This window comes from Pieris napi, chromosome 17 (genome assembly GCF_905475465.1).
Source record: "Pieris napi chromosome 17, ilPieNapi1.2, whole genome shotgun sequence".
Lineage (NCBI taxonomy): Eukaryota > Metazoa > Arthropoda > Insecta > Lepidoptera > Pieridae > Pieris > Pieris napi.
In genome coordinates, this window is record NC_062250.1 from 11,429,587 (window position 1) to 11,456,743 (window position 27,157).

Sequence of the window (27,157 nt, forward strand, 5' to 3'; positions counted from 1 at the left end):
TAAGAATAGAAAATAAGTAAAGAGGTGGGTGTGGTTCCTTTAAACAAATCCACCAATCATGTTGTCTACGCCGCTTGTATTATGTTTGTACTACCGAAGCGCTAGAATCGTAACAATGTAAAGCCTTAAGCAGTAAGCACACGTATGTAACGTTAAATAATTAACAAAAAATTAAAATAATAATAAACAGCCAAAATCACATTTTGTAAATTTAAATAATATCAAAATGTATGCTATGCAAGAATTCATTGATGTATAAATACGATTTCTTTGATGCTACAATAAATATTATCAAATAGATAAGAGGTTAAATGTCATTGTCTTCCAAATTATTTGCTCAGTCGATGTGTAATCTTAAACAACCAATATTTAAAATGTGGTTTAAAAGTTTAATAATATGTATTTTTTGTTTTACAAGATCTGTAAGTATATTTTTATTTTATGTCAATGTAATTGGTATGGTATTATTTTCTTTAATCTAATATATAATTATTTTCAACTTTAAATATTTATATACAAAAATTATTTTAATTATTATCGAATCTTTATTAAGATCGTTTTAACTTTAATTTACGTTGTAATTATCGCAATATTGGCTTTAATTAATCAAAAAGCAAAATATTACATGTTTCATTACATTTGTCATTTTTTTCGAACAAAAATAGCATACTTAATAGGAAAATAGAATAAAAAATATCACTCATTTTGGTAATAAGTAACAAACAAAATAACTTCGAAATTTTAACGCGAAATTTTTTCATATGTATCACCGTTCTAATTCAAATTAATAAGATTATGGGTTCGTAGTGTAAGATAAAATTTAGTAATTATCTTAACAATCTTGAACTTCAGTTACAATGTCTCCTTAAGTCACTTTTAGAAGCTAAGAAGGAAGTATAAATATTGATTGATTTGTAATCTTGGACCCATTAAAGAGTTATCATCTGCGTACATTCGACTTAAAGAAGGCTCGAAAAATAGTAGCTTTTTAGATAACGCGACATGCCTTGGCTAAGTTGTTAGAAAATTGATTTATAACGTGCAGTGTGGCTTATTTAACTATTATTCATTGTTCTCTTTTTTTTCACTAATGACAAAAAAGTGTATTTTTGTTTTCCTTCAAATTTCCTATTAGGTAGACTCTCAGAAGAAAGAAATGGAATCAGTCAAATTTACCCCTTAATTTAAAATTAAACAATGACATATTATAAAAGTAATTTCAGCCTAATTTTTGAAGTTACTTACTTCTGTAGGCGCGTTATGAAAAATTGATGAGAGTGAAATTTTACGATGCGCGCGCACACAAAATTAACAGAATGAAGTTGCCCACGGAAGATGCTACGGCATTAGACATAATTTAAAAACAACATTCGAATAATAATAGAATTTATGTTACACTTAATGTAAGAGAATAATAATATATATTTATTTATTTAATTTTTCAAATGTAAACTGAACTTTATTGACTATAATGACTCCTTTTCCAGTCTTTGATTATTTAATTTTAATTAATTATTTGCATGCAATCAAAAACTATTTTTAATAATGCCAAAGAAGTATAACTTCTTACGCGCGTACATAAGTATACGCACCCTTTTTTTGTACACGTATACTGTTTTAAAGTGTGTGTGCGTATAGTGTAGAAAAAAGTTCCTAGGTTTATTAACCGTCTTTTTTAACATCCATTTATAATTGTGTAATAGCGTTTTCTTAAAGTTGTATATGTAGTGTGAGGCCAAGACCTCATATACAGTAACAACTCCAGTACGACAGCGCCGAATATATGAGTATGTAGATATTAATACCTGTTAATCGAAATTCCAGCTTACAACCTCCTTCGATCTCGGCGGTGTGATATCCGGCAATAGAATGGCTGGCGTTCCACTTGGACGGTCGCTCGGTGATGGAGAGGTGGACGTAGAGGGAATATGCACTGGTCCAGGCATGGCTTGTCAGAACTGCACCCATGCTGTGACATGTATACCTCTGCCAATCGGATGGTTGAAGGTAAAACTTTAGTTTAGAGACTAGCTTAATTTATTAAGTTTGGGTTTATGCATGGCTACTATGGGTTTTCTTTAGATTAATAAAAATTTCTATATACTGGAAGATATGATAAATATGTTTTATAATGTGCCTTAGATTAGTAATCACTGTAGCTGTACATATAAAGTCCCTCATGTAATACTTTAATTTCTTTAAAGGGAAATAAAAAATCATAAATATTTTAAATTACGTCACCGAAATTCCTAATAATGGAAATATGTATGTGTAAAGTGAATTTTGTTTGCCTTCACAATACTTAATGTCTTAAAAGACTTGTGTTTGATTAGTTAACACTAAACCTACTTTTTCTAAAAAAAACTTATACCATGTACCACTGACTAATTGTTATCTCCCGGGAGTCACAAATTATTATTTATTATTTATTATTTATTATTGATTATTTATTATTTATTATTTATCATTTATTATTTATTATTTATTATTGATTATTGATTATTTATTATTTATTATTTATTATTTATTATTTATTATTTATTATTTATTATTTATTATTTATTATTTATTATTTATTATTTATTATTTATTATTTATTATTTATTATTTATTATTTATTATTTATTATTTATTATTTATTATTTATTTATTATTTATTATTTATTATTTATTATTTATTATTTATTATTTATTATTTATTATTTATTATTTATTATTTATTATTTATTATTTATTATTTATTATTTATTATTTATTATTTATTATTTATTATTTATTATTTATTATTTATTATTTATTATTTATTATTTATTATTTATTATTTATTATTTATTATTTATTATTTATTATTTATTATTTATTATTTATTATTTATTATTTATTATTTATTATTTATTATTTATTATTTATTATTTATTATTTATTATTTATTATTTATTATTTATTATTTATTATTTATTATTTATTATTTATTATTTATTATTTATTATTTATTATTTATTATTTATTATTTATTATTTATTATTTATTATTTATTATTTATTATTTATTATTTATTATTTATTATTTATTATTTATTATTTATTATTTATTATTTATTATTTATTATTTATTATTTATTATTTATTATTTATTATTTATTATTTATTATTTATTATTTATTATTTAATATTTACACGTCCATGATGAACTCGTCCGAGACATGCGACTTTCCGCATTTTAACAGTCTGTATATACTTTCGTGTCGTCCCGATTCGTTGAAAGACTTACAATGAGTCACTCTCTCGATTCAGCTGATGCGACGGTAACACCACATCTCAAAAGCTTTGAGGCATCAATTCCTGTGTTAAATAACCTAAATCAATCACAAATTATTTTTGGTTTCTCCTTTACCGTACACTCGTACCAGTCGCAGAATTAAATTTATATATATTTATTATTCAGAACAAGCGCTTATTTACATATAACTAATAACAGGTTCCTCTCCAACAATGTCCTGGCGACCAGACCTGCAATGCCCATCTGGGTCAATGCTCAACTACAGCTGTCCCCGAATGTGATGTAGCCAGTCAGAAGTATGACCATACTTGTGAACAGGTAACCCTTCCATGGTTTTTAAGTAAAATTATATTACATAAAACAGCTCTGTTTGATAGGAGTGGTGACTGAATTCATTTCCATATGAAGACAAATCGTGGTAACACAGAAAGAAAAAGATGTAGCCGTTCACCAACCAGATGGACCGATCAAGTGAAAGACTCATCGTCCTCAAAACTGTACACTCTAATAAGAGAGGCACTAGGATAGGATAGGATTCTTCCAAAAAAGTTTCATCAGTTTTGTAAAACAGGCTTCTGGTAATTAAATTACATACGTTTCACTAAAGGTTTTTAAACAGCCTCCGATATGAAGGAAATAGCAGTACTCGTTTTGAATATGCTCAGACATTTTGTGGATGGAGTTTTATTAGCTAATAACAGACGTTATATATGTTAATTTTACTAGAATTTTTATAGTTTTCTTGTGTAAGTAAAATATTAAAACTAATTTTCAGGTTGGAATATTTCCTGATGCGTACGACTGCAGGAAGTTCCATCTGTGCTCACCACCAAAAGGCCTACCGGACGGAGCACCAGCAGACCACACAGTTGCTTTATGCCCGAGGCATTATGGCTACAATCCACAGACTGCTCAATGCTCGGTAATTGTTATGACAATATTATGTAAACAGGTATTTATTTATTTATTAAAAGTGCGTGCGTACAAAGTACATATAGGTATGTCAGAAGTGAAACTTTTTTGTAAATTAATTATTACTAAGGTAAAAGCCCCAATAAATTATCATGTACCAGTATTTGATCACTCCGTGTATTTGTATATCTTTATTCACACTGTTTACACACTGTATACGTGCTAGATAATATGAATAAATTAAAAATCTGCGTTTACTGCACAAGACGTTATGCGACAGAATTGCCATCTAAAGTTTTAATATAGTTTAATTAGTAATTACACTAAACGAATACATCAACCAATAGCGTGTATTTTTCTCCATCTCCCTTACTCTCTCTCTCAATCTTTCTCACTATAGCTCTCTCCCATCTCTTGCTCCATGGCACCGTGCGTGATGCGACATTCACTCTATCTCACTCTCTCTCACGATCTTTCTCACTTGCTTGCTCCCTACTCTCGCTCCATGGCTATTTGCTTGATGCTACGCTCGCCCTTTCTCACTCTCTCTCAATCGCACCCAATCGCTCGCTTTTCTTCGATAAAAACGCTGCACATCTTCGTGACGCTAATATTATTATTATTGCGTATCATACGTAACAATAATTACATTCATGCGCTTAGGGAGCGTTCAAGTATTACGTAACGAATTTTACGCACAAACTTTAATGCGCCTAGCCACTAATCGGCGCGTGACACTAAAATTCTGATATTATTTTTAATATTTCACTTGGTCGCAGTCTCGTAACATTTTTATTTCCGTATTTCACAGATCCTTCTGCCAAATGGACAATGCACCCACCGTCCAGTTCCCGACTGTCAAAGAGTAGGACATTCTGCCGTGTTGGAAGCCAGCTCGAACCATTACTTCGTATGTCTATCTAAGCGTGGTGTCCTAACGCCACAAATATTCATTTGCCCCCACGGATGGCATTTTGCGAACGGCTTCTGTCGGCCCTTCATGATTGACTCGACTACCACGTCCAGATACACAACAACAGAAATGGAAACAACGACAGAAAGTACCACAGAACATCCGACAACAACAACAACATCTAGAATGGACCAGTTCTTTTCCACGGATAAGCCAGTGAAATATGCAGCTGACACATTCTTGGCGGACAAATTTGACTTATCTAATTATGAAACATTTGACGAGACACCGAGTGCGAATGATTTTCCCAATTCCTTTGAGGATAATTATGGAAGAGAAATATGGGAATAGATTGTAAGCTTTGTAAATAAAAATGTAGTCTATAATATTGTGTGTTTAATTACTTGTATAAAGGTGCTCTAATTGCATTTAATACGCACTACAGTAGTACTCATAATACCGAACTATATCACTCCTCCTTTACTTTGCAAAGTATTCTACTATGGAATTCCTTACCAAATGATATCAAATGAGCCCAGTCTTTAAATTTATTTAAAAAGCTTCTTTTTGATCATTTTTTTAATTTATTTTATTAATTATTGTGACTAATTTAACCTTCTGATTGGCTTAAAAAAAAAATTTATTATTTTTTTTTTCTTTGGATTTTATTTTATTTTATTATAGTTATAGTTACGTGTTTTTTTTTTGTTAATTATTTATCCTCATCTTGTACTTTACCCTCTGTAGGTTCTTTTTTATTGTTCCATATTAGGGCATACATATTATTCTCCCCTACAATGCAAATATACTAAACAAAAAGATAACGCCTACCAAAAATAACATAGCACAATAGCGTGTACCATTAGTTTAATGAAAGGTGAATGGAAACTCGATAGTTCGGGCCAATTGAAAGTGACTTTGACGAATTCAGTTTCCTAATATCCTCCCTACATTTGTCGCTAAAACGAGTCATATATCGATACCTCCTAAGTATACTGAGTCATCTAACAAATTTAGGTATTTTGTTTTTTTTATACAAAAGTACATAATAAACCATGATCTTAATGTTAGTGTTATTTTTTTTTTAAAAAGACCTATAATTACCGAGATAATTTCACGTATACTAAATCAATTTCAACTTCAGTTAAAATCGTACATTGTATACTGATCCAAATAACATTCTATCAGTATTCGCGGGGCGTGAGGAGGGACGCATTGATACAAGTTTATTATGGCTCAGTATACGATAAATGACGACGAGGGCGCGAATTTTTTTAAATTTTATCAAAAATAAGGTGAATAATACTAATGATACAATTAGCAATATCTCAGGAATCGGTGATATAATGCAAAACAGGGATGAATATGGTAAGTTACATTGATATACTTTATTTATGTTACATATAGTGTGATTTTGCCATTTTTGTTTGATAATTGTTACACGTTGCTTAGTACGCCGTATACTGATACAACTATATTTACACCTGTTTACAACGAACAAACTTTATAAAGAAGACACTTGATTTATCTGGCTATAATAATGTACTAATTAAATTTTTGATATATTTGTTTTAATTGTGGTATAATATATTTTTTTGTGTTACAAATTTTATAACTTGATATTGGCACGTTAAATATAAAAATATGAATTCTTGTGTTTTTAATTGTTTTTTGTTTTAGAGTCTCCATTGCCAACGTATGCAAATTTTATGGAAGAGGAGCTATCAATACTTGATGATATTGATTAGAATTATAGCAAGGAAGTATCGCAGAATATCCCTTCTAATGCTTACATATTATTCCTAGATTCTATTCTTTGCTCTTCGCCTTGGAATCGAATGCTGATAACTGAACTCAAAAAGGAGATCAATCGCCATCAGTCATAGAGAACACTCCAGGTAATTCGCCCATCCAGAATAACATTATAGAAAATTATTGTTATTACTCCAGTACCATCGCCGTATAATTCTTTTGACTTATCTCCTGTTAATTTCTGACATTAATGATGTCACATACTCATCGTCCAATAACGCCAAAAGCGCATTTCCATTGCGAAAAAAGATAAAGAAAGGCTAAGAGTTTTCATAATAAATGTAAGGATAAGGAGAGGAAATATAAGCTTAATAGAGGGTTGGAATATGTCAGCAGAAACGGAAGAGTACATGCTACGAGAATTATGAAAACTTCTTGCCCCTCAACTTGTCGGAAAAATGCAGTGAGAACTTGACAGAATGTTTTGGATTATTGGACCACTGAAGACAATGGGTTTTTTGCCAAGATAATATACTGTAAAGGCTGGAAAAAAAGAGAAAAAATATATTCGATAAAAAAAAGGAGTGAAGGAGATAGTATTGAGACCACAAAAATATCGGTTTGCAAAACTATGTTCTTGAGAACCCTTTCTATTCGTTTTGATTTTTCTTATACAGATTTATAAAAGTCTGATAAAGGTAATGGATTTATTAAATCAGATCAGCGTGGTATTTGGATGAACATATTAATCCATCTGATAACGTTCACAGTGTTATAGATCACGTTGAAGCATTTTCTCCTGTAGAGTCACATTACACTCGCCTAAAATCAAGTAAAAATTATCTGGAAGGCTTTTTATCCTTCCCAAAACTGTTCATGAATCGAATGGTTTATGGACTACTGTGAGACAATATCGAGATATCTATATAATATAGGTTTTATAAACCCAAAAAAGATATTTGTGAACAATGTCACATTTATGAAAATAACAAGCAAGTTCTACAGACAGATAAAGAAAAGCACGAAGAGCATTTAAAAAAAAGAGAAAGCTAGAAAAATGAAAACAAAAGATAAAAAATCAGCCTTACAAACTAATGAAATCCTTACATCAGCATCTGATCTTCAATGTATGTACCTTGAAGATCTGTCTTAATGTATGTACCTCACGGGAGCGTGAGTACTTTTTATTATAAACGGAAACATTATTTGTATAATTTCACGATATTCATTCTGGGATCTCGCCAAGGTGATTGCTTTTGATGGTATCAACAGACAGCAAAGAGCAATTGAAATTTCCAGCTATCATTTTAAGTTTATAGAAGATACGGGTGGTGAAGGTGTCAATGATTACCGGTTTTAGTCAGACAAATGTGGAGGCCAAAATAGAAATAGGATTTATTTCTTAATGTATATGCTAGGTAGTTTAAAGTGTAGTATAGCTATTAGCCATCGCTTTCTAATAGTGGGTCATTCACAAAGTGAAGGCGACAGTATGCACGCTTTAATTGAAAGACAGACAAAGATAAAAAGCTTTATATGCCTGATCAATAATATACAGCTTTTAGATACATACACAGTTATTGAAGTGTCTCAGGATTTAATAAAGGACTACAAATCAAAGTCAAAACTTATAAACAACTGGACAACTACTAATGATGGATCTATCTATCTATCTAAATAACTCTAATGGAGCAGAAGATAGTGATTCAGACTGATTTTTGATTCGTTCAACCTTTAATATTTTTATTTATTTTGTTTAACCTTATAGCAATTTTTTGAGCGTTAGAATTTCCTAGATTTTTAGATATTTATATTATTCATATCTATTATATTTATTAATATTGTTTAATGTAAGTTACCATTTTTAGTTTCTATTATTTTTACTGATGTTTGTTACTTTTCAAGAAACTTTAATGATACTACATACTACAAAAAAGGGTCCTACTTAGTATAAACGAAAAATACATTGTGATTCTTTTGAATATTGTGTTGTTTTGTTAATTAGACTACTTCTTCCTAAGCTTTATTAATTTCGTGAGGTATTCGAAATACCTAAAATGAGTAATTAAAAAGCCTCGATTAATTATATTAGTCCAGTATACGTTGATGTTTTAACTACTAACATAGGTAAGTACTTTCCTAGTATAATGAGTCAAGTGATGTAATTTCAACATTTTATTATTAAGTGGGACAAAAAAAATCGAAAATAACCAAAAGTAGTATGATATTAATAAAATGATTATCATATTTCGTTATATTCTCGAGTAAGCCATGGATTTTCATGTACAACGTACATGAATATAACTGGTAGTTAAACCATTTTACTATTGAGTCCCGCCCGTCTATACTGAGTCATGTACATAAAATATCATTTAAAAACAAAATTCAGCAAAATCATGTTATACCAAAGGAAGAGCTTTCAATCTTTATTAAAAAAACATTTAATTTATTCCGAATTAGTTTGATTTCATTAAAATATAAACAATTTGCCTTAAAATGGCTCTCCTATAAAATTACTAAAATGTCAGTTGACTCACTATACTTAGGGCCGGTTTTTTGATCCGTAGTTAACTCAACTATTGGTAAAAAATCGTTACTATTAGTCAAATATCAGCAAAATGCGTTTTTTGATCCGTGGTAAGAGCATCCAATGGTAAAATATCTAACCATTAGTCAAAAAAGTTAACTACTCAGTATCGGAGGGTTAAAAAGATGGCCGCTGGTAATTTATATAGTAACAGCTGTTTGTCACAGAAATCAAACCATGATAAATACGTTTATTACTATCTAATGATGAATTTAAACATATTGAGATACTTTAATTAATGAGACGATGAAGAAGACCATAATATTATATGAGAATGTGTTAATGAGTGACCAAAAATATTTAGGCAATGTCATCCGCCATTAGAAACCTGGGATGATGTAGATTTTTGTCACTGTTACCCCCTATCGAAGGGAACAGTGCTCTGGATTGTTACTGAAATTGGGAATGATCTTCAACTGCCAATGAACAAGAGTATATATAGACAGCAGCTCATACCAACCTATTTTGCTTCATTACTAACTACAGAACTGCAGCAGTATATAATTAAGTATATTACTAATTCATTATGTGTTTTATTGCCTATAATATTAACTTATAATTAATCTAATTAAATAAAATACAAGAACAAGAGTACATATAGACAGCAGCTCATACAAACCTATTTTGCTTCATTACTAGCTACAGAACCGCAGCAGTATATAATTAAGTATATTACTAATTCATTATGTGTTTTATTGCCTATAATATTAACTTATAATTATTATAAGTTAATATTATAGGCAATAAAATACATAGTTAATATTATTTATATATTACTAATAATATTAACTTATAATTATTATAAGTTCATACAAGTATGTACTTATACTAAAAATTACAGCTACACATTAGTTAGGGACCTATGATATTCTTAAGGGCTTTTATTACATTTGTGAGTTAGCATCTACCTAAAGTAGGTACAAGAATTTATAAATAAAACATTTTACTTGATTAATAAACTGTTTAATTATAACTTAAATACAAACCATTTTTATAACAAAACATTACAAAATTTACATGAAACCCTAAAGTAGCAATTAAATATTTTCTAATTGTTTCTTCTTGCATTTCACCTCAATTTGATGCAACTCTTTTTGCTGCTAAATATATTTATTGTGCCTTTCTTCCATCTGCTGCATCACTTTTTGGTGCACCTCCTCTTTATGCAGTATGGATTTTTGGTGGGCCTCTCATTGGTGCAGCAAATGTTTTTGATGCTCTTCCTTAGCATAATTGAACAAATCACCCTCTCTTATTTGTCTTTGTTTCAAAAACTCAATTTTTTTTATCAGTGTGGATCATAATCCGCTTCCTTGTTTCCAAAGGGTCAAAAGATTTTTTCCTTTTGTTGTAGGACTCAGCTATACAAGAATAAATATAAAAATGTGCCTACACCTTCATTAAATGTATATTAAATTTAACACTTCGGTGTCTAGACCCATCTGAGTTGAAAACGTCACAGAGATTTCCAAGCTGCATCTTTTTGTAGATTGCTGCAGTGATCAGTTGTTTGCAGGTTACGACTGTGTAATCCTTGAGAAGCATCACCAGTTTGGCAGTTTCTTTTTTGGCGAAGTTAGCAGTATGGTCCCTTTAACAAAACATAAATGTATTACTTTCTATTACGAAACACAAGATAAACCGGAATAAATAACCCGAAAATATGTTTGTACTTACTTATTTGACCGTTGGCTGTTTGCGGACATCGTTATTTATATATTTAAGTATCGTAAAAAGTGTAAACCGTATTAAAACAACTTTATTTATATCGTGTTATTTAGATTAATTTGACACTTCAAACTCTTCAAAGCGCAAATAACGAATGAAGATGGCAAAAATGGATTTCATTCACTCAATATGTCTAGTGTTGTCATACAAAATAAATGTTCCCCACAAAAAAGAACCACATTTTTTGGGATGTCATTGCTCATTGCACTGGCAACAAATTGACAAATTGTTAACTTTAACTATAGTTAAAAAAGGGATTGAAAAACGCATTTACGATTTTACCAATGGTTATTCATTTAACTATAGTTAATGTAACAAATGGTAAAACCATTTTTTACTACGGATCAAAAAACTGGCCCTTAGGAGGTATCGATATTATGTCACAGTATGGTGAACTCACTTCTCTATAATGCCTGTCAGTATATAACTCACGTTGAATATTCGTATCTGCTGGCAACACTGTTTATTTACACTAGCAGCTTTTGCTTGTCGGTAGTACTGCTTATCATTATTTGGAATAGCAGTCCAACGCAAGTGTAATTCTTACAAAAAGTAATCATAAGGCTACACATGTATATAATATGATTAAGATCCCAAAGTACCCTCAATGCGTGGAGCGTGACAGCTGTCCATAGTATTTGCTTTGCTAATTTCAAGGGTCCGAAACTATTCACTGACACGGAAAAGATCTTAAGGAAATCTTTACATGATTACACGACTCTACAAAAAGTCCGAAGTATTTTTTTCGGTTATTCACAAAAATAAAAATAAACTACCTTTCTTGGTATAAAGTTTGCTTTTGTGACATTTATAGTAAATTTTCATATATTCAAAAATACCGCGCAATCAGAGTGCGGTTTTTACGTTAACATATTGCCGCTAGATGGCGCTCGAGGCATCGACAACTTTACGGTTAATAAACACATTAATTTTAATGGTTTCGTCTTCAATAATAATTATTTGTCAATTATTCCTCACATCAACACTAACTATGCAAAAAACTCACTTTTGTATCGCGCAGCCCGACATACAACGACCAATATTGAAGGCTCGAGTCTTGACTTGTTGAAGCTTAAAAGTAGTATGATTATCCATAGTTTCACACCAACACACAACACAGCCAAATTGGGTATTACTTAGTTAAATGTATTGAATAATTATTATTGTTTATTCCGTTTTGTAAATGTTTGAATCATTTTATAAATATTATGTATTCCATCTTTGGCTATATTTTTATTGTAATTGTTTTTAACAAACGTATAGTATTAGGAAATAAATAAAACTACTATCTTTCTATCGAATTTGCAATACTAATCTAGCAATTTGCAATACTAAACCTTGAGAAGCATCACCAGTTTGGCAGTTTCTTTTTTGGCGAAGTTAGCAGTATGGTCCCTTTAACAAAACATAAATGTATTACTTTCTATTACGAAACACAAGATAAACCGGAATAAATAACCCGAAAATATGTTTGTACTTACTTATTTGACCGTTGGCTGTTTGCGGACATCGTTATTTATATATTTTATTAAAACAACTTTATTTATATCGTGTTATTTAGATTAATTTGACACTTCAAACTCTTCAAAGCGCAAATAACGAATGAAGATGGCAAAAATGGATTTCATTCACTCAATATGTCTAGTGTTGTCATACAAAATAAATGTTCCCCACAAAAAAGAACCACATTTTTTGGGATGTCATTGCTCATTGCACTGGCAACAAATTGACAAATTGTTAACTTTAACTATAGTTAAAAAAGGGATTGAAAAACGCATTTACGATTTTACCAATGGTTATTCATTTAACTATAGTTAATGTAACAAATGGTAAAACCATTTTTTACTACGGATCAAAAAACTGGCCCTTAGGAGGTATCGATATTATGTCACAGTATGGTGAACTCACTTCTCTATAATGCCTGTCAGTATATAACTCACGTTGAATATTCGTATCTGCTGGCAACACTGTTTATTTACACTAGCAGCTTTTGCTTGTCGGTAGTACTGCTTATCATTATTTGGAATAGCAGTCCAACGCAAGTGTAATTCTTACAAAAAGTAATCATAAGGCTACACATGTATATAATATGATTAAGATCCCAAAGTACCCTCAATGCGTGGAGCGTGACAGCTGTCCATAGTATTTGCTTTGCTAATTTCAAGGGTCCGAAACTATTCACTGACACGGAAAAGATCTTAAGGAAATCTTTACATGATTACACGACTCTACAAAAAGTCCGAAGTATTTTTTTCGGTTATTCACAAAAATAAAAATAAACTACCTTTCTTGGTATAAAGTTTGCTTTTGTGACATTTATAGTAAATTTTCATATATTCAAAAATACCGCGCAATCAGAGTGCGGTTTTTACGTTAACATATTGCCGCTAGATGGCGCTCGAGGCATCGACAACTTTACGGTTAATAAACACATTAATTTTAATGGTTTCGTCTTCAATAATAATTATTTGTCAATTATTCCTCACATCAACACTAACTATGCAAAAAACTCACTTTTGTATCGCGCAGCCCGACATACAACGACCAATATTGAAGGCTCGAGTCTTGACTTGTTGAAGCTTAAAAGTAGTATGATTATCCATAGTTTCACACCAACACACAACACAGCCAAATTGGGTATTACTTAGTTAAATGTATTGAATAATTATTATTGTTTATTCCGTTTTGTAAATGTTTGAATCATTTTATAAATATTATGTATTCCATCTTTGGCTATATTTTTATTGTAATTGTTTTTAACAAACGTATAGTATTAGGAAATAAATAAAACTACTATCTTTCTATCGAATTTGCAATACTAATCTAGCTATCTAAAATGGTGATTTAGCTTTATAAATATATAATCTATATATATAAAAGAAAGTCGTGTTTGTTACAACACTTATAACTCAGGATCGACTGGACCGATGTTATTTATCTCCGTTTTGGTGGATTCTTCTCCGCTCCGATTAGCAGAATAAGTAATAAAATATCGGATAAGTTATCGAATAACAATTAATTAATTAATTAATTTTACGAATGCAAACAGCATGTGGTGCCATCCGTTGACAAAACTACGCATCATTTTACGTCATATTCCGATCTTGAGGTGCTTTAACATGGAGTATCGCAATATTGGCGCTAGAGAGAAGAGGTGTGTAAAACTGCCATTCTTCTTTCGCAATGGCAAGCAATAAAACATTTCTATATTTGCAAAAAAAGTTGTATTAATGTTGTTACCTTAATGAAATCCTAAAATAACTTTAACTAAAGTAACAATGATATTATACTGACTGTATTAGACTGTAAGGCGGAACGAAGTTAGCCGGGTCAGCTAGTTACCTATATTTTTGATAAATACCATCAGGATTGCTGTTTTAAAATCTTATAATACGAATTATTTTTCATTCTCCAAAATTATAAACAGTGTAGGTTACAATTTCGAAGTATTTGTCTAACCTTTAGTTAAATTCGAAGAATTCCTGTTAAAGTTCACGATCACGATATAGTAAAACAAGAAAATAAGCTCAGAAATTCGATGAAATATAAATAAAATTGTTAATCGTTTGGTGGCCGAAGTTAAGTTTATTAAAAAAATTAAATTGTCGATGTATATGCTTTATGCTAGGTTGACTGGTGTTTTATAATAATTATACTAGGAAATTAAACAATTAAAAAGAGATTCCAATCGCCGTGTAAAAAGGCCTAGCAAGATTCTCTGGGCGTATTAATATTATTTAATACAAATTATTATTATTTTCGTACTAAACTGAATTCTAGTCTATATTTTATTTTAATTAATTTATTATTTTATTTAGTTTAGACTTAGATAATTCTGTTATTGAAACTGTTAAAATAATAAAACCTGTCGCTGACCACGGCTGCTGTAAAAGAAGATTAAGTCGGTTAAAGGGGTTTTATTTTTTGTCCTCCGGTCCAAAGATAGGTACTCCTCTAATAATTTTTTTGTACAATGATTTATTTACGCTTAGCAGCATTCTAATGACGATGGAAATAAATACGTACCTACATTAAACAACACCTTTGCTTTAAAATAAGCTCTCTATGAGATTAACCAATTACTAATATTAAGCCTTTTTTTTTTTTTTTGGACAATTCACACCAATTGACCTAGTCCCATGACACCTAGTGTAATATATATAAAAATAGTTTTAGTTACATAGTGGTATATGTTACAGATGTGCGTGTCCTGCGACATATAGGCCTCTTACAGCTGCTTTCATTATTTTCTAATATTAGGTCTTCTTGTCCAAGTTGTGTCTCCTATTCTCTTTATATCATCTTCTCAGTTCTTGCTCTGTCCTCCTCTTTCCCTTTTTCCAGTGTTCTCAATGATAGACAATTCAGAGAGTCATCTTATTTTCGATTGGGTTTCGAGTGTTAATATTTTTGAAATTTCTGTCATCTCGTTTCTGAGCTGAAAAGTCGACAACCCCCACAGTGGCCAGCCGGCTTGGGGAAGGTGTGTTTGATCGATCGAAGTTCAATCAATTAATTTAACTTAAAAAGCTTTTAGTTATTAAGGAGTTATAAATGTTATTAATGTCCCGATATTCATACTATATTTTTAGATGAAATACCGCTGTGGTTTAAAGTCGCCGTATCCGAATCTTAGTATTCAAATACCAACCGAACGTGACCTTTCCTCGTAGTTATAAAGACACACGAACGGTTTAAAAACAGTACTTTTTTTAATTGTCGAACCTGTATCTTTATTGATTAAAGGAAAGATACAAGCCAATGTAGTAACTCTTACCTAAATAATCTATCCGGAGAAACATGCGGAAAGGAGATTCTTGGCAGTGCGTACGATTAATGTCGAAATAGAACTGGTGATTATCAATTAGGCTGGAACTCCATTAGTGAAGAGGGAAAGAAATTTACTCAAAATTGACTTATGTACGTTTTTATTATAGTTTGTTTTAGGAGTTTGTGTTGGACAGATGTATTCTAGGCAGGGAAGCATTTGAAGGACAACAAAGGAGTGGTGGATTTATTCTTTACAAATAAAATGAAAAAAAATACAGTCGAGTTCTAAGAAATCAAATTGATTCTTTTAGTATTTAGCAAACATAATAATCTCAAAAAAAAATTAATAATATCAAAAGAAAAGTTGTTTACTAGTCGGAATTTAAAACATTTTTTTTTCGTCTATATTGTGGGGTCCCCTCTTTGGAGGAGGGCCCGAGGCTATAGCTCCTGTTGCCCTCCCCTAAATCCGGCTAATAGAAATCTTAAAGCGGAATGTTACCTATATGTTTTAATAGCATTGTTTTTCCATTAGTTTTGTCTTAAGTGACTATATGACGTAGTTTTGCATGAAGTGCGCTTACCTTATGTAATTTTATTTTATTTTTCGAGAGGGAGAAAGAGATCGCTCGCATGCGATAAGGCCGCTAGTTGCCCTTCTTTTTATTTTATTATTTTAATTGTACTATTGTAGTATATACTTGCCACTATTATTATCAATTTTTGTACAACACTCAATCTTACAACTATGCATTATTATGTTATAATAATACTATTTTATCTTTGTTTCATTTTTAGTGTGTATCTGTATAAATATTATATTTTCTGTAAATATATTTAAAAACAAGTAGTCTTACTTTTTTATATTTACCCTGAAAAACGTAATATCGTCCGAGGTAAATTTATTCGCTTGTGTGCTAACAACCTTATTCAAATCGTCTATCGTGACGACAGTATCGCATCCCACAAAACACAATCGTGACCCCAGACCTTTGTCTCAGCTCTTGACAATGCTGTGGGTATCGGAACATCTCCAGAACTGCTGTTTTGTATTATTACTCACCACATTTAAATGCTATTAAACCACTATGCAGTGTATACGTTCATGGACAGGCAAAAATACTAGAAAAAAGATGCCGTTATGCCAAGAACTCCAACAAGATAGTTATGACGTTTTGAAGTTTTAGACAAATTATGCAAGGCCTTATATCTAAGCATAAATATAGGTATTTTTAATTGGCCGTCTCGTATTCAGACACATATATGTCTAGCATATTATAAGATAAGCTGCGGTGTCTAGTTTGCAAATGTTAAATTGTTTGTAATATTCTATTGTTACTGGATTACAGATGCGATAAACAACAATTGGTTTCCTAGCATCGAAGGCTTGCATAATGAAATCTATTCGAAGGCAGTGCAAAGGTGAACCTTTATTCTCACGGCTATAAAAATTTATAATGTCAGAGACAATATATTGACATAATAATAATAGCCTTTATTCAGATACATTAACATTTAATCAAATTTTCATTTAAATCCTCTTCTAGTGTATCTGTGTGCTCTTTTTTGGCAAAGGCCTCCTCCAAATCCCGCCATTCCTCTCTGCACTGTGCCACTCTCTGCCATGTACCTGCTCTTTATTTAACTTGGTCTATCCACCTTCTGAGTTGTCTCCCTCTTTTTCGTACATTGGGCACCAGTTTAGTACTTTTTTGCTCCACTTTTCTGTTTCTCTTGCCATGTGCCCCACCCATTTCCACTTTAGTTTATTTATTGTTGTTGTAACATCTGTTACCTTAGTTATATTTCTTAACGCTGTATTTTATATTTTGTCACTTCTTTTCTGCCCTATCACACATATGGACATGCTTGCTATTAAATAAATAAATCGTTTATTTGCAAATAAAGTAGTACATTTAGATCGTTTAATTACAAATATTAAACGATCTAAATGTAATATATGATCCGCACAATCCGCCATATAAAAATAGGCATGCAAATGTCATATTATATTTTATAATGTCGTATAATAAGAACATTAACATTTTAATAATATAATGTCAGAAATAGTCATAATGATTTTGATTCCATGGAAGATGGGCCGGGTATGGAATGCAACCTGTTCAGACACACTAGCCCCTTCCCACCTACGTGGAACCAACAACAGAGCTGCCTTGCGATTCTGTAACTCACTTTTCGAACTCACACAGCGGTTTTCATAGCGGCGGACGCGCTCAAATCAGTCCTGAAGCAGTCATTTTACGATTTGGCATTCTGATAAACAATAAACTACAAGCTCCCTACAATATCTATCTATATATAGGTTGCAGCTCCTTACAAACGTTGTGTAAAACAAAAAACATGGCGATTAAAAAGAGTGGCAGCGAGTTGCCAGTTCTTCTCTTCCGTTCTACGCCCTTGATTAGAGAACTGGCAGTAAATGTAAAATTAGAAGCATTTAATGTAAATTTCTATTTGACGTTCAGAAGACGTGAACATTGTGTTTCCTATATGAATAAATGATTTTTGACTTTTACAGGCAAGGGTTGATTTAAATTAATCCGTACATCTCTATAGACCGGATGTCCCGAAATTATCGCTTTTTATACTTTTATCAAAGTCCCTTCAAAAACATGCAAAGATTTTATTTTTATTTAAAGGTCTTAACCATATTTGGTTCGTGAAACAGTAGCAAGCACTTTAACATAAAGCCGCGCGATTTATGCATCATCATTTAAGCTAAGTGCCATATATTGCGCTGAGTAATTAATCGCAATCCATATGAATAATCGATGCCATGATTTACTATGAAAACACACTCATTAGTTACATTAATCTTACTATGTAACAGTAACATCGTGTAGTAACAAACTACGATATCCTTGAAATAGCATCACATCTTTTTATGTAATAAAGAGCGTTGAAGTATTACGTCACGTCAACTTGTGACCACCCTAGTGACTCTTTATTCCTAAAAGTTACCATTATGTGGTGTAAAGTACTGGAAAGGCAAACATAATATTAACAATAACGCGTATTAGTCTAGTCGACAAGTTGAAAATGGAACAAAATAGAGATACTACTCTTAAAATTATGTGCGATAGCTCTTTTTTCAAATTTAAAAAAAAATATTCAATACCTTAAATAAATTAATTAATGTGCCGTAGTCGCTTTTGACGCCACGCGCGAATCCTAAAAATGTCAACCGCAGACCTATTTTCAGCGTTAAATTAACATTATAAATAATGGAGATAGAGTTCTGAGAGTCAGGAGTTTTTTATTAGAAATTTCCTCCTCTTTCAGAATCTTTATTTGAAATTTCTTAAATATTAATAGTTTATTAAATATTGGCAAAAAACTAAATGCCATTATTTTTTCATCTTTAATGGTCTATAACTTTTGCAATTTTTTATGTGCTAATACACGCTTTTAGCACATTTTTCTAGACGTCATTCCGGATCCAATGAGCTATCGCACATAATTTTAGGAGTAGTATCTCTATTTTGTTCCATTTTGAACTTGTCGACTAGACTATATTAAAATCCCCGCCCCGCATCGTAACGTTTTACAAAAGGAGCGCCCAGAAATTAGTTACGTAATACTTGAACGTTCCCATAGGAGGCAAACGGGCAGTAGGCTCGCCTGATGTTAAGTCATACAACCGCCCATGGACACTCACAGTGCTAGGCCACGCTCACAATAATAATTAAAGCATGGTAAAAACTCACACAATTTGTCATGTGTTCCACGTTAGGTTCAGGAACGTTATATAAAGTACCAAGAAGTATATTTCAAATGTTATTCAAAGCCATTCCTATATTAAATAGCCCCAGCTGGACCTGAAGAGACTCCAAAGGCTAAAGGTAAATAAGCTGTCACACACAGAGCCTTGGATATAGAATACAGAAATCAGTAGGTATTCAAAAAGGTCTGTGTTTGAAAATATAAGTAACTCAGAACAAAAGTAATATTTTGGTTGGGATTTTAAAATTGCAATGAGTTTAAAAGGAGACGATAAAAATGTACGTAAGTAATATAATACACATGACACATATGTTTGATAAACTACTAAAATAAATGGATGTCAAAGATTGGTAAGTTATGTAACGATTTTTCATAACATATATGAAGTCTCAACCATAAATATTCATTTAAAAAAACTTTAAAACTATAGGGTAGGGGGGGGCGAATTAGAGGTAGTGTCTTCCAAGGAATACCTCCACCGAAAGTCGATTCCACAGTTCTCTTCAAATTCTTAGAATCCCATGATGTTAAAAATTTCAGAATATTGTTTTAAATTGATGGATTAAGGTTATATAAACTATTACTTGACAGACCTTTATACAAATCACCACAACGACCTATATATACTGTATTTTAAATTACTACATAAATAAAAATAACGTTATATAAGAATTAGATTACCTACTGTCTTAATTATTCTATGCTTGGTTTAGATAAGAGGCCAGTGCTATTTAGAGGCAATGAGATCCATTACAAGATTACCCTTACACAGATACGGAAACCCAGATTCTGATAACGAGTTTTCTAATATAGAAGAATATTCCTCAATCTAGAATCATTGCAAGACCATAATTTCTTAATTAGAAATCTTAATTTGTTCCGACTTCACGAGAGTTATAGATAAAAAATAGATAGGTAAGCTTTCTAGGTGGCGTATAGAGTGTACCATTGTTAATCTTCGACGTACTACTGTGGAGTTTTCTCACTACGGTTATATGTTTTTCCGTCAGAGACAAACAGTCTAGTTTTTTGCTTTTAAAAATCTCTACGGTTTTTTCGTTCATTTTTCATATCTTCTATATAGATTCCATTTTAATTACACATATTTATATTTTCGTAATATCAGTGTATTATCTGTTACCTAAACAAGTTAGTATTTATTAAACACTGCTACACTACACACTCGCGAACTTCTTACCGCCTTATCTAGTCGATTCGAAACCTTTATTTAAATACGTTGTTTACGAAAGTTTACCGTATATGCAAAAAAATCAAATGCTATACCTATTATTCCTGAGTAATTTTTTTTTTTTTTTTTTATAAAACAGGGGGCAAACGGGCAGGAGGCTCACCTGATGTTAAGTGATACCGCCGCCCATGGACACTCTCAATGCCAGAGGGCTCGCGAGTGCGTTGCCGGCCTTTCAGGAATCGGTACGCTCTTTTCTTGAAGGACCCTAAGTCGAATTGGTTCGGAAATACCTCAATGGGCAGCTGGTTCCACAAAGTGGTGGTGCGCGGCAAAAACTGCCTTGAAAAACGCTCAGTTGTGGAACGGCGGACGTCGAGGTGATACGGGTGGAATTTCGTACTCTGCCTCGACGTCCGATGACGAAACTCAGCTGCAGGTATTAATCCGAACAACTCCTCTGAACACTCTCCATGGTAAATGCGGTAGAAGATGCAGAGAGACCCCACATCTCTACGCAACGCCAAAGGATCAAGCCGCTCGGAAAGGGATTGGTCGTCGACGATTCGAACCGCTCTGCGTTGAATACGGTCAAGTGGAAGGAGCTGGTACTGGGGAGCCCCCGCCCAGAGGTGAGAGCAGTACTCCATGTGGGGCCGAATTTGCGCTTTATATAGTTGCATGCGGTGGCCCGGAGTGAAGTACCGTCTCGCCTTGCTGAGCACACCAAGCTTTTTGGAGGCTAATTTAGCCTTTCCCTCCAAGTGACCGCGAAACTGAACGTCGTTCGATATGTCAACGCCAAGTATTCCAATGCTGGCTGTGGCTTTAAGAAGAGTGTTTTCGAAAAGAGGAGAAGCGACAAAGGGTGTTTTTTTAGCGGAAAACGCGCAAACTTGTGTCTTCTTGGGGTTAAATTGGACTAGGTTTAGTCTGCCCCAGTCTGAGACTCCACGTAGAAGAGTTTTGACTTCAGACACAAGTTTGTTCCGGTACTCATCGACAACTGCCCGAGAAATACCTGCCCGGCCAGTGTAAAAAGTATCCCCAGTGCTGTCATCCGCATAGCAATGAATGTTGCTAAGTTGCAACATATCATTGATATGCAGAAGAAACAGGGTCGGGGATAGAACACAGCCTTGTGGGACCCCCGCGTTCACGGGTTTAAGGTCGGAGCATGCTCCGTCGATGACGACCTTGATGCTCCGATCAGCCAGAAAGCTAGAGATCCAATCGCATAATTTCTCGGGTAGCCCATAGGCTGGAAGCTTCGAGAGCAGTGCTCTGTGCCACACCCGATCGAAGGCTTTCGCTATGTCCAAACTAACCGCCAGCGCCTCCCCCTTGGACTCAATTGCCTCTGCCCATCTATGTGTAAGGTATACAAGAAGGTCACCAGCCGAACGACCACGACGAAAGCCGTACTGATAATCGCTAATCAGCTGGTGGCCCTCTAGATACCTCAAGAGCTGGCAGTTAACAATGGATTCCATTATTTTGGAGAACAAGGAGGTTATGGCTATTGGGCGATAGTTGGACGGATCAGAGCGATCGCCTTTTTTAGGGATCGGATGTATCGAAGCGGTTTTCCAGCACTTCGGGACAGTGCCAAGCGAGTACAGGTACCGGAAAAGGCGCGTTAAGACCGGAGCCAACTCAGGAGCACAAGTACGCAGCACAATTGGGGGGATATCATCCGGCCCGCTCGACTTATGAATGTCCAAGGAAGATAGTGCTCTGCGGACAGCACGTTGCCGGAATGTGATTTCCGGCATCGAAGAATCACACCGCGAAATGGTCGGTGGTGATCTTCCTCGGTCATCCAAAGTCGAGTTGGACGCGAAGAGACAGCCTAAAAGGTCGGCCTTCTCCTTCACAGTGTGGGCCAGCGAGTCATCCTCCCTGTGCAGTGGTGGGATAGCGGGCTGACAAAAATTCCCTTGGACAGCTTTGGCGAGAGACCAGAAGGCTCGAGTCCCTGAAGGGAGTTGGGCCAATCTCTCGCCAAATCTGGCAATGTGCTCTGACTTTGCCTTAGTGATTTCCCGTTTGAAGGACCTGGAGGCTGAGTTATATGCTGTTTTAAGTTCGCTGGTATTGGCATCACGAGATTTCGCCGCTTCTGCCCATGCCTTAAAGCATTCTCGCTTTCGACGCGAGGCCGCCTTGCAAGAACGTTTAAACCAGGGCTGAGACTTGCCACCGATCGGCACCGCAGAAAATGGAATAAAGAGTTCCATGCCCTGCAGAACCACTTCGGCGACAGAGGCGGCGACGGAATCTGGAGCTTCCGGCAAAAAGCACATAGGCCCCCAAGGGTAGGACGCAAAGAAAGACCGCATCCCGTCCCAATCTGCTGACTTATAGCCAAATACGGCGACAACCCATAAAGCGGGGCCGTGAAGGGCGCGTAGATGGCACAGTACTCCGGACCACACAATGATCTGATGAACCCAATGGCGGGTCAACAGAGACTTGATAGTTCTCCGGATGTGAAGTCAGCAGAAGGTCCAACAAAGAGGGTTTATGACCATCCACATCTGGTATTCGCGTAATCGCAGGGACCATTTGTGTCAGGTCGTAGGCTAAAGCAAAGTCGTGAAAGGATCTTCCCGCGTGATCGGTAGTTTCAGAGCCGAGCCAATCGGCATGGTGGGCGTTAAAATTGCCAAGTATCACGATTTCAGCGGTAGGAACCCTTTCGAGCAGGGAATCTGTAGCCATTTGGATGTGCTCAATGAGTCGGTCAGTTTCGGTATTTCCGCTATGGGACCTATACAGGCATGCGTAGAATCGCGGATGGTCATCGCAGTCTACGCGCAGCCAGAGGTTAGATAGGTCCCTTCCTTCAAGCGTCCCGAGGCGACGAGAACAGATATCCTCTCTGACGTACACGCAAACTCCAGCCCGCGGCACAAATGAATGTTCCAATTTGTACCCCGGGTAGGAGAGGCAGGAAGTATCAGCCGGGGAGGAAATCTGAGTCTCGGTAAGAAAGAGCAAGGCCGGCTTCGCAGTCTCTAAATGGTAGTGGACTGCGTTGATATTGGTATTGAGCCCCCTAACATTTGTGAAGTCCACGGCGAGTCTGGACGGGGGTGCCTTTGTAGGATTGCTCCGTTTGCCCCGAGAACGATTAATGTTATTATTACCGAGCGCAGAATTGCCCCCCCCAGAATACGAAGGGCAGCCTGTGCGTCCACCACCGGGCGCAGAGTGTCCCGGTGTTGGACGCCCAGAGGGGGATTCTCCACCGCGAGCGCGTGTGGTACCCCCCTGGGGTAGATTCTGTTTTTTTTTCTGCACCTTCATATTTCTTGTAGAGGGAGGGGGGGGGGGAATGGGCTCCGGGAGTCTCTCTCACCGCACGAAACACGAGTACAATAAGGCAAACTTATTGCATCACTTCACGCCGGTTTTCTGAGAGACAGTGGTACTGCCCCGGTCGTGCCTGCCCATTTGGCTGAAGCCCGAAGGCAACAACATGGCACTCCCACTAGGAGTAATATAGACTATCGTTATTTCTAAAATATTATCAAAATTGTTCAGCCTTGCGAAATCTGCAGTCTAGTCACAATTATTTTACTTCGAATTTTGAAACATTGAACAATTCAAATTTATCCTTATAATTATACGGTCTTACTAATAAAGATTTATGCACATCGTATAAGCCTGTTATAAGAAAAATGTTACTAATAATGTCTGAATTGACAAGGTTGATGTATACTGCTGTTATAACAAGTGTCTGGTTTGTATGAAGACTTGTACAATGCTTATACAACGCAGAGGCCTAGTTTAACGGGTGTATAAGACAAAAATTGCGTAATTTCATCTGATTTCGCGTTTGACAGCATTTTTTGACTGTTTAGTTCAAGGAAAGATTTAAGTTAGTAGATATTTGTGTTTGTTGAAAATAGATTTTATAGATCAAATAGAAGATTTAGATAATATTGATATGCAGCTAATACATACGATTGAAGATTTGCCGCCTCCAAGGAAAGTCAAAGAACATACCAAACTCGGTGCAATCCGTTATTACTTTCGCATGGCGATTTCAAAACAAAATACCGCTTTTCAAAGAAGTATGTTAGGAAGATCTGTGACAGAGTGCGAGCTGATGTCGAAAAGAGTACTAGAGGTGGAGGGTTTTCGATTTAGGTGTCTTCTTCATGGCTTCTCAGTGTCATTAGAAAATGCCAAATTATATATAGTAGCACTGGCAATCCTCCACAATATTGCTATTGATATCAAAGAAGACCTGGATGTTACGTTTGATGACACTGAGTATGCTCCAGAAGAACCAAGGCCAACCTAGACGCCCCCCAAGCAATCTGGCTAGACAAGCTGCTAGAGCTGCTTTTATTGAAACATATTTTTAAGGCTGTTTTATTTACATAGGTGTGGATAGTTAAGGACTTGAAATAAATAAAAAGTTATATTTCATTTAAAACGGGGGTTTTATTTTTTTTATAAGTATATAATTATTTATTTAATTGCTGCTGTAACAATTTGAGCCTTAGAAGATGCTTCTGTCTAGCCTTTTCGTGAGCTTCGGCGAGTCGCTTCTGTTTGAGCTCATGTGTTTCAGCCATCTGCCTTTGTTTTGTTTCGTGCTCTTCCTGGAAACACTGGAACACTACCGTGTTGCGGAGTTAGGCACTTTCCACTATTTGAGATGCCTAAAAAATTTAAGTATGATCGTTGAGGGATTTTGAATGAAATAGTCCTTTCTCTATCACATTGATACTAACCTCTTCTAACTTTTGTACTGCAGAACGCGGCTTTTTATGTAAAATTCTAGTCCACTTTGTCTGAGGTTTTGGAGTTTCTATTAGCTGCAAATAATAAAATGTTATTAGTATATTGAGTAAATGTGTATATAATTGCTTTGGTTGATAAAATAAATACAACTTACATTAGAATTATGAGTCGTATCAAAATTATTAAATCAAACGTCAATCAAACACGGCGGGTTGCCAGGGTAACAATAAATAAGGGTCGTTTTGTTATTCAACCAATACACATCGATTATTGGTCAAAGAGGAGTTTATGCCCTGTACAAGCTCTATTCACTGAATTACTATCACCTTGTCATAACGCATGTATAGTGATTTTTTATTAGTAAGACCGATAATATATAACTACTAACGTTGAAAGATTAATTGCAGGCAACACGCAATTCCCAAAAACCGAATGCATCGCTCACGGCCAATTGGAATTGTATTGGAAATACACCAAAGAATTTACGTTTCGGTGGAAAAAGGGAAAACGGAAAACTGCAGTAATTAACGCATACATATTGTAAAACTATATAACATAACCTCCAAAATAGCAATACAATAACTTATAGACTTTCTTTGGGAATGTAAAATAAAACGTCTGCTTGTCATTGTCACGACTGTCATTTATCAAACGGAATGACAGATGTCATGTATCTACGAATGGACATGCCGTTGACCAGTCACAAAGGAAATAATTATTCTGGTTAGTATGTATAATTAAACTTTTTTTCGTATCTTCAAAATGTGTTTTTATCTTATATTTTACATACTTCTACGGGGTTTTAACTCCTTGTTCAGTCTAAGCAACAAAATTTAATAACAACCGATTTATTTCCAGCACACCAATATTATTTTCAATATGCTTAACCTACATAATAATAAAAATAATTATAAATGGATAAATATAAAAATAAAACAATTTTGAAAAATTTGGTCCCTGTGGCAGTGTACCTTTAATGCTGGCAGCATTTTCTCGCTGATAGTTTACGTTGAGCGAGGAAAGCACCATCTCTGGGGGCATCGGTACTATCTACCAGGCGCCAACATAAATCTTTAATTAGCGCCTGTGCACCTCACAGCCCAAAAGTCACTACTATACAGGGAACGAAATCAAAGTTGGAAGAAAGACTCTGTAACTTGAGCCGTTTATCACGCCTGCTCTGCAGCCGCGCCAGCTTATTTGAGGGAGGTTAGACGGAGCTAGCGTGTCCACACAAATAGCATCCCATAACAAAGGCCGTCCCATCCTCCAAGGGATCAAAGACATATCATCCGGCCGCATTCTATCATTTAATAACATATATGTATTATTCAAACAGAAACCTACTCAGATATTCGGTATCAATAAATTTATAAAAATATTTTAAACCCAGCAAAAAGGTATTTATACACGAAAAGCACTTTCCTGCTTTTTCAATACAAACATTTATTGATTACATTATTATTAATTAATATTAATATAAGTATTAGTTGTGTTAGTATACGTTCAAAAAATTAAAGTT

General features: G+C 34.2%; 1 protein-coding gene and 1 long non-coding RNA gene across 2 annotated transcripts; one reads left to right on the plus strand and one right to left on the minus strand.

Annotated features, from left to right (window-relative positions):
• The first annotated feature begins 294 nt into the window (after positions 1–294).
• On the plus strand, positions 295–5,492 carry LOC125058041. Its single transcript, XM_047662048.1, has 5 exons — positions 295–422; positions 1,825–2,007; positions 3,478–3,597; positions 4,055–4,201; positions 5,003–5,492. The coding sequence occupies exons 1-5, from the start codon at positions 312–314 to the stop codon at positions 5,453–5,455; spliced, it is 1,014 nt and encodes a 337-aa protein (XP_047518004.1). The 5' UTR covers positions 295–311; the 3' UTR covers positions 5,456–5,492.
• A 19,820-nt stretch (positions 5,493–25,312) lies between these two features.
• LOC125058083 lies at positions 25,313–26,009 on the minus strand. Its single transcript, XR_007118318.1, has 2 exons — positions 25,626–26,009; positions 25,313–25,553 (listed from the first exon to the last, which is right to left on the minus strand). It is a non-coding gene; the product is annotated as an uncharacterized LOC125058083 (long non-coding RNA).
• Positions 26,010–27,157: the final 1,148 nt, after the last annotated feature.

Coding starts and splice junctions, on each gene's coding strand:
- LOC125058041 (XM_047662048.1), top strand. CDS start 312: ATGTCATTGTCTTCCAAATTATTTGCTCAGTCGATGTGTAATCTTAAA. Junction 2,008..3,477: donor TGCCAATCGGATGGTTGAAG/GTAAAACTTTAG, acceptor AACTAATAACAG/GTTCCTCTCCAACAATGTCC. Junction 3,598..4,054: donor ATGACCATACTTGTGAACAG/GTAACCCTTCCA, acceptor ACTAATTTTCAG/GTTGGAATATTTCCTGATGC.